An 8,441-nucleotide genomic window follows, 5' to 3' on the forward strand; every position below is an offset into this window, starting at 1 on the left:
CCTGCAATGGCTTCAGGACACAAGATCAAGTCCTTGCAGTGCTTTTGCGGCCTCACAGGGCCTCTCTCCCTGGCCCACCTGCTGAGGCCACACTGGCCCCCTTGCTGCTCCTGCCACACGGGCTCTGCCACTGTCGTGGCCTCCATCTGGAATGACTGCCCCCCATAATTCTGCTGGGCTCGCTGCGTCACCTCCTTTTGCTTTAGTGCTTCATCAAATAACATTCTATACATGTAGTTATTTATCATGTTCACTTTGCCCCCATTGCTGGTAAACTCTGTGAGGATGGATATTTTGGTCTGTTTTGTTTACAGTCCTATCCCAGTGCCTAGTCAGTATCCAGCACAGTGGGCCTTCAGTCGAGCCTTTTTTGAAAAACAGAACATCTGCCTATCACAAGGACTAAATTATTCTGAAAATCACCTTCTTCATTAGAAAGTAATAGTATCATTTTATTATAGAACTTTGATTTTACTTCTCATGACTTCTTTATGCGTAGAGCACACTCCCATCTTGAATGAAATGACAAAGCATTTTATACTAACTGACAATGACTGATGCCATGGGCAAATCCTATTTCTCTAAATAACTGAAGTTTCCTCTTGACTGGCCGTGAGGGGAGAAAGATGTCTGCAGTTTCGGTTTCCTGGAAAATGAAACCTATCTCATTTGTTGCCTGTGTCAAGGGAATGTGCTTCAGTCGGGGTGGAGCTGCTTAAAAGGCCTGAGATCAGACCCTTTGGGAACACATCCGAGCTTAAGACGGTGAGGTCAGCTTCACATTCTCAGGAACTCTCCTTCTCTGGGTAAGACTGGGAGCGCGGGCAGGAGCTACCCTTCCCGTGGCCCCGAACTTGGGTGGGCTGTGGGCTCAGGGAGCAGAGGGGAGGCCTTGAGCATCCACTCTCTGCCCTGTCTTTTTGTTCTCATCAGGGAGCCTTGGGAGGGAAGGGACCTGAGCCCCATCTGTCCCTGGACTCTGGAATTTAAGGACAATCAGCTTTGTCCTTGCCCAGGTTTTCCTCAGGCCTTGAGGGCAGCTTGGGGTAAAGTGGGCAGCGGGGAGAGATAAGTGTTAGGAGGAACCAAGGCGAAGCCATTGCAAGTCCATGCCTGGCTGGGGTGTTGCTTCCCTATGGGAAGTCTCTGACCTGGAGCAAATCACTGAGCCAGATCACGTTCCCTCATCTGTAACATGCGGAGGGGGAGGGTCCCATCTTTTTCACATTAGTGAGGAGATTACATAAGAGCAGGCACCTTGCCTGCTATATATGCCTTAAAAATGCGGTTGGTTCTGATTTCCTAATTTTGGTGCCTTTTCAATTGCTCCATGGAGAGATACGGGAGTCCCAGAAGTGTCTAAGACGTTGGTGCTGGGACTTTCAGAAGAAAGAAAGCAGCCCCTCTGAGGAAATAAAGTTCCTCAGGGCCCTGATCTAACACAGGTCCTTTGTTAGCCCCAACTCCTCAACATGCCTCCCTCCCTCACCCCAGGATCCTTTCCAGGCCTGCTACCCCACAAGCTCAGAGCAGCCTCCCCAGCCCCCTGGAGCTCCTCACATTTTTCAGGACAGTGGGAGGCAAGCCAGGTTGTGCCCATCCTGTCCTCAGAGCTCCATCCATTCGGCAGGTCTGGCTGAAGTTAAGGATCTCTTACTCTCTAGGCCACGGAATTAACCCGAGCAGCCATGGTGGCCTCCGCTTTCACCTCATCAGCAGTGACCGGTGTGGCCAAAGTGGCCAGGGTGGCCTCTGGCTGTGCCGTAGTCTTGCCCCTGGGTGAGTGTTCCTGGGAGGGGCTGGTGCTGGGGGCGAGGAGGCAGCTGGGGAGGGCAGGGGTCTTGTCCAGGGACCTGTGGGAGAGAAAATGGGGGACACCCACAGCCTTGCTGCCCTGCCCTGTCCTCTCACAGCAGGTGTCCACCGTGACTTTCAGTCTGGGAGGGGGCCCGGGGCAGGCAGACTCTGGCTGGGTGCCCAGCCCTGGGTGTCCCCCAGGTCCTCTCCCCTCTGGGCCTGGGCCTCCTGCCTAGCTGGAAAGGGTCTATCTACCACTGAGTCCCACTCTCTTCAGCTCTCCCTTCCCCCAGATTTACCGTCAGAATTCATCTCCTTTAGTTTACCTTGTCAACAGGGCCCCTGTGTCCTGCGGGATCTCACATCCAGAGTATCGATTTTAACAAGATTCTTTAGCTCACTTTTTTCACTGGTTTCTGGGAGATCTCTTTCTAGTCTTATTTATTCTCATTCTTCTTCCTTTTCACCCTCAATTCCCCTCCCTCAAAGTCAACCTTTCTAATATATTTAATGTGTGTCTGTTTTTCACATGTATTTTTGCAGAACGGGAATTGTGTTTTGTTTGCATGCGTTTTAACTGACATGCAGGATGGTGTGCTGTAGATCCCATTCTATTGCTTTTTTCCACACTGAGAACCATAATCTTGAGATCCATCAGTATCATTTGGTGAGCATCTAATCCTGGCCTCTACCTGCTGACAAGTGCTCCTCTGCGTGTATCCACTGCCCTTTACCTTTCTGTCTCCCTGGGTGGACATCCAGGGGTTCCCCCAACTCCGCCAGCACAAATGGCATAGGCTTGAACGGGGGCACAGGGCCCCTGACTCCTACCCTGACTTCTGACCCCTGCCCCAACCTCTAACCTCTATTTGAGCCTGCACTCACCCTCTGCCGACCCTGTCATCCTCAGCTGCCCTGAGCCCCAACATCTCTATCCTCAGACGATTGCTGGGAGCACTGGAGGTTAGCTCCTTCATGCTGGGGTCCCTCACTGGCACCCTGTTTTGCAACTTGGAGGTAACTGGCCCTCAGCAACACACACCACTCTTTGGGCTCCCAACTCAGTACAGAGAAGTGTGATGAGCAAGTGAGGGCCTGGGCCACACCCAGCAGTCCTTTCTGTTTGTCAGAAATGCCGATGACTTCTCAGTTTAAGATCAAGCAATTCATAAAATTAAAATAATAACAGCTCAACTTGAGCGAGCGCTTTTATGTTCTAGTCCCTTACCCTAGCACTTGAGGTTTGTCAATTTGTTTAATTCTCGTAACAACCCCAGAGGAAGATAAGAAGATAATATTGTCCCTTATTTACCAAATGGGACAATTTACTATTGTCCAAGTGCTCTGGGCAGCACAGAAGGGTGTGGGGGTGCTGCTTCCAAGCTTGGAACAGAAGGCAGAACAATGAACAATGATAAGAAGTATTACTAGGCCAGGCACAGTGGCTTACACCTGTAATCCCAGCACTTTGGGAAGCCAAGGAAGGCAGATCACTCGAGGTCAGGAGTTTGAGACCAGCCTGGCCAACATGGTGAAACTCCATCTCTACCAAAAATACAAATATTAGCCAGGCATGGAGGTGCATGCCTGTAATCCCAGCTACTTAGGAGGCTAAGGCAGGAGAATTGCTTGAATCCAGGAGGCAGAGGTTGCAGTGAGCTGAGATTGTGCCACTGCACTCCAGGTTGGGTGACGGAGCAAGACTCTGTCTCAAAAAAAAAAAAAGAAAGAAAGAAAGAAAGAAATATTAATAGAAGTGGGAGAATAGAAATTGGAGGGAGGTCTCAGGGTAGGGCAGGTTCTGAATGGCGCAAAATAATGGCTAGGCTACTCTGCCCTATGAATGCCCATCAGCTGAGCCTAACAGGCAGGCCCCCCTACACAGAGCAGCCAGTTCCTGAGGGCTTTTGTGTGTCAGGGTCCAGGTCTGCTAGGCTGCCAGCCATCTTGACATCACCTCTCCTGCCTGCCAATAAAACTGAACCTTCTAACCAGGTTATCCATTCCTGAGTCCCTGGGCTCATAACCCCTCCAGGTGGCCTTTCTGGTCACTCAGGGGTGTCTCTTTACTTCCTCCACCATCACTCTAAGGCCTCTCCCTGGGAGCTCGCTGAACTCACTCCTGCACATCTGCCTATCTTTAGAACTCCTGGTCCCAAATTGCAGTTCTGGCCCCTCTGGCTGCTGGGGAAGAGAACCTCTGCCCGCTCCCCAAGGGCTCACCGTGTGGGGGAGCAAACCATGTATACCCAGTGTTGTGAGTGGCTCCAGTCATGAAGGAGCAAGGATGAGTTCTGCCTGGAAGAATCTGGGAAGGCTTCCTGGAGGAGGGAGCAATGGCATGGACCTTGAAGAGTCAGAAGCTTTCAATTCATTCCATTCAAGCATTGCTCTCACGTGGCATTCAAGCATTCTACAGTGCTTGCCATGACTCAGGCACACAGTGCAAAATGAAGCTCATCTTTCTCTACCATGAGGACTTACTACTATCTGAAGAGCTTTTTCTGGACTATAGGAGAAAGTCATGGTATCCCTCACTAATAAACACTGACCCTGCTTCAAATGAGCTAACAGCCCTGTTCAGAGAGCATGACACCCATCCTGTTCACTTCTCCCTGCCCCGGTCAAACCACCAAGCCCTAGATTTCGTTGCCAAGTATCCTGTATTTACTGGGAGCTGACATCACAGTAGCATGCCTTCCTAGCGATATCTATAAGATTTTGTTCATTTTTGTTCTGCTTTTCATTTGAACTAAACCTGGCTTGGGAGGCAGAAAAGAAAACGTCTGATTTCCCCCAATCAACCAACCAACCAACTTGGTCAGGGCCACGTAAATTCATTCAGGACAAGCGCTGGGGTCAAACCCCCCAGTGATCCTCACCCTCCTCCAGAAATTCCACTTCCCAAAATGAAACAAAGAGCGGTAGACTGGGGTCATCCCTTCCTGTGGCTCCCAACCTGGGGCAGCCCCTCCCGCTGGATGGGCAATTAGCTCAGAAAGTGGAGGGGAGGCCAGTGTGGATCTACTCACAGAATGTTCTTTTGGTTTCCAGCGAGGATTGCTACAGTCGTGATTGGAGGAGGTGAGTCTATGGGGAAGGGGCTCAAGTAACCACCTGCTCCTAGGGAGGTGGACTTGGGGAGCAGCTGGCCTTGTCCATGCCAAGGTTTCCCTCACGTGGGTGGTCAGGGGAGGAGGTGGGATGAGGGGCTAAGTATGAAACAAGGAGCTAGAAGTACGGCACTGGAAGCTGGAAGCAGGGACTTGGAGACTGGGAGCTGGAGCGTGTGTGGGCAGGGTGTGGCAGCAGCCGGCCAGAGGCCATTTCCCCTTTGCAGAACATTCTGTGTGACCCTGAGCATGTCTTTGAACTCCTCTGAGCCCCTGTTTCCTCTCCAGAGAAAGGGCTAGCAATGCCCTTTCAGGGTTATGGTCAGGATTGCATAGGGTGAAACAATAGAAATTGAACACAGTAGACGTGAAAGAGATGCCAGGGGCTCCCCTTGGTTTAGTTGCTTCCGACGTGCTCTGTGGCAACACCACGGAGCCCTAGAGCTGTCTCTTTGAGCCACTGTGAATGTGCCTCTTACATAATCTCCTGGGCAAGATCTGCTCCCCTAATGAGATTTGCTCCCCAGCAAAGATAAGAAACTTGGAAAGCACTCCCCTGGTCCAGCATTTGGCCAGGGCAGACACTGAGGCCCCGAAGACAAGTGGCTTTCCCAAGGAAGGTCCTGCTGCCTAGCAGAGCTTGGCCCAGAGCCCTATGCCCAGTGGCCCTACTAGCTTTTCCCTCTACTTTCCCCGCCTGGCTGTGCTCCCCTTGATTTGTGCCTATTGGCCGTGCCCATAGTCTCTCCCAAGCTCAGAGTTCACCTCTCTCTCCAGATTCCCTGAGGTCCCCAAGCCTGACTCAGTGTATCTGGGGGGTCCCTTCTGAGCCCACGCACTGACCCAGCTCCTCTTCCCTGCAGTTGTGGCCGTGGAGGCTGTGCCCATGGTGCTCGGTGTCATGGGCTTCACTGCGACGGGAATCACCTCGTCCTCCATAGCAGCCAAGATGATGTCCGCAGCAGCCATTGCCAATGGGGGTGGAGTTGCCCCGGGCAGCCTTGTGGCTACTCTGCAGTCACTGGGTAAGTATCCTGGCAGGGCTGGCTGGGGAGGGCGATGAGGAGGGCAGGAGCCTCCAAGGACCCAGTCCCAATCTCAGTCCTATGGGCCTCAATTTCTGTTTCTCTGTCTCTCTCTATACATTCTCTCAGAATTTCTCCGAGGGAGATGGAGGAGGGAGGGAAGGAGCCCAAGCCAGGAACAGTGGGCCCAGGAAGACTCAGCCTGAAGCAGATTTGCTGGGTTACCTGGGGCATCTCCTCCCCTCTGGGGTACAGCCTCCTTCACTGAAGAGTGAGGCTGCTTCCAGCTCTGGAGTTTACCATGGGAGTTCATGCCTGCAGCAGCCTCTCCCCAAACAAAGACCCCGAGGGTACTGGGAAACAGAGAGGGGTCTCGAAGCCTTAGCCCCTTCTGAGGGTCAGTGGAGTGTCTGACCCCACAGTCCTGCCCATAGAGCTTCCCGGACAGGCATGTCCCACACTGTTCACCCTCTGTTTCTTCCCAGGAGCAACTGGACTCTCCGGGTTGACCAGATTCATCCTGGGCTCCATTGGGTCTGCCATTGCGGCTGGCATTGCGAGGTTCTACTAGCTCCTTGCCCCTCGCCCTGCAGAGAAGAGAACCGTGCCAGGGGGAGAAGGCACCCAGCCATCCTGACCCAGCGAAGAGCCAACTATCCCAAATATACCTGGGGTGAAATATACCAGATTCCGCACGCCCAGAGGAAAATAAGAAATAAAGATGAATTGTTGCAACCCTTCCTAGAACCTTTTTTTCTCGCTGGCTGTGGGGCAGGCCCAGCATACCTGGGGTGGGGAGGGGGCATGCTAGGCTCAGGAGTATCAGGAAATGCGTTCCTATGTTGTTTTGCTTCTTCTTTCCACACCCTCTATGAGCACATGCTGTGGTCCAGGCACTGGGCTGGGCCCCAGGGAACAGAGGGGACACAGCTCGGTCCCCTCGGTCCCCTCAATCCCCACAGCCAGCAACACTCACGTCTGCTGAAGGGATGGACCCACAGACAGATGGCCATGGGCACTAACCTCTGATAAGTGCTATGCCAGAGGCCAGCCCATGGCTCTGAGAGCCAGAGGCATGTTGAGGAAGGGGAGTGTGGATTTTTTATCCTGAGGACTTCGGAGAGGCACTAAAGGGTTTTCAACACGGCAGTGACCGGGGACGCTACAATCCTGCACACTCCGCCCTGGGGAGGGGTCACGTTAGGCTCAATTCTCTTTCCCCACGCTGTCATCACAAAATCTTGGGATGTGATGAACCGAAATGAATCTAAATTTGAAGACAAGCTGTCCCCTCCCCTGCTACAACTCCGTATAACCCTGGGCAGGTGACCTTCTCTCTGAACCTGTTTGTCCCTCTCTAAATGAGGAGTTGAACTAAATGACCTTCAAGATCCCAGCCAGCCTTTGTGTGTGGCTCAGTATGTGTGGCTCAGGTTTGTGTTTGGCTGTAGCGCCTGTGATCACTGCAAACAGAGTGAGTTCCTGTCTCAAAAAGTTAAAACAAAGAAAAAGAAAAAAGAAAAAAGGAAATTATCTGGGTGGCTCTGATCCAATTACATGAGCCCTTTGAAAGCAGAGAAGCAAAGAGAAGCAAAACTGTGAGTCTAGTCTACAGACATTTCAAAAACTTGAACAACTCATCCACGTCTCTTAATTGGGTCAGTGAAGCATGGTTTGTACCCAGCCATAGAAATGAAGCTTCTCAGGGTATTCTTTCAATATGTGATTCCTTCCCCTTTCTTTGATGCCTTGGGTAATCTGAAAGAAGCTGTGAAACTTCTCCCCACAAAAGGTACACATTCCCCAAATAATACCCTCAATGTCAGGGCATTCATTAGGACAGCGGAAGACCCTCATTGGAATGAAAGGTAAAACCCCCTGCGTTAACTAGAAATCCAAGCCCTTTCGAAAGGAAAGCACTTGGGTCTGACCTGGGTCTGGGAGGATGGATGAGCCTGCATCCCAGCTGAAGCCTAGTAAACAGTCCTGCAAGGCAGGTCACCCTGGAGCACCCATTATTCTAAGTGTAGGTCCTGACCTCCTCCCTCGTCCCCCTCATGAAGATGAGGCCTCCCGGTTCCCAGAGGATCTGTTTCCATTCTGGCAGCGAGCCCCTCACCCCCACCTTGGTTCTGTGGCTCTCACCTGGTTCTTTATCTCTAAACTCTCAGCTTCGACCTTTGTAGCAGGCAGAATTCTGAGAATGGTGCCCAATAACCTCCCTGGTATCATCCCCTCCTCTCTGGGTGTTGGTGGAGCTTCTGAGCATGTTGAGCTATCACTCCTGTGATTTTGTTACGTTAATGGCAAAAAGGATATTATTGGCCAGGCAAGGTGGCTCATGCCTGCAATCTCAGCACTTTGGGAGACCAGAGGGATTCCTTGAACCCAGGAGTTTGAGACCAGCCTGGGCAACATTATGAAACTCCATCTCTACAAACAAACACAAAAATTTAGCCAGGCATGGCGGTGCATACCTGTTGTCCCAACTACTCAGGAGGCAGAC

At 51.8% G+C, this 8,441-nt stretch overlaps 1 protein-coding gene across 6 annotated transcripts; it reads left to right on the forward strand.

Annotated features, from left to right (window-relative positions):
• The first annotated feature begins 741 nt into the window (after positions 1-741).
• Positions 742-6,676, forward strand: LOC112629028 (interferon alpha-inducible protein 27, mitochondrial). 6 transcript variants are annotated; one of them, XM_025392459.1, is made up of 5 exons: positions 742-806; positions 1,665-1,779; positions 4,852-4,881; positions 5,774-5,935; positions 6,421-6,676. In XM_025392459.1, exons 2-5 carry the CDS (start codon positions 1,689-1,691, stop codon positions 6,504-6,506), a joined length of 369 nt encoding a protein of 122 aa, XP_025248244.1. In that variant the 5' UTR covers positions 742-806; positions 1,665-1,688; the 3' UTR covers positions 6,507-6,676. The 6 variants fall into 6 exon arrangements, with proteins under 6 accessions (XP_025248244.1, XP_025248243.1, XP_025248245.1 ...); XM_025392458.1 differs by having other exon boundaries at positions 1,631-1,779; positions 6,421-6,675; XM_025392460.1 differs by having other exon boundaries at positions 742-770; positions 6,421-6,675.
• The last annotated feature ends 1,765 nt before the right edge of the window (positions 6,677-8,441 follow it).

The sequence above is a fragment of the Theropithecus gelada genome, chromosome 7b (assembly GCF_003255815.1).
Source record: "Theropithecus gelada isolate Dixy chromosome 7b, Tgel_1.0, whole genome shotgun sequence".
In the NCBI taxonomy this organism is placed as follows: domain Eukaryota; kingdom Metazoa; phylum Chordata; class Mammalia; order Primates; family Cercopithecidae; genus Theropithecus; species Theropithecus gelada.

Excerpts from the sequence above, each read along its gene's own strand:
- LOC112629028 (XM_025392459.1), top strand. The coding sequence starts at position 1,689 with ATGGTGGCCTCCGCTTTCACCTCATCAGCAGTGACCGGTGTGGCCAAA. Across the intron at positions 1,780-4,851 it reads TGCCGTAGTCTTGCCCCTGG|CGAGGATTGCTACAGTCGTG; the intron begins GTGAGTGTTCCT and ends TTTGGTTTCCAG. Across the intron at positions 4,882-5,773 it reads TACAGTCGTGATTGGAGGAG|TTGTGGCCGTGGAGGCTGTG; the intron begins GTGAGTCTATGG and ends TCTTCCCTGCAG.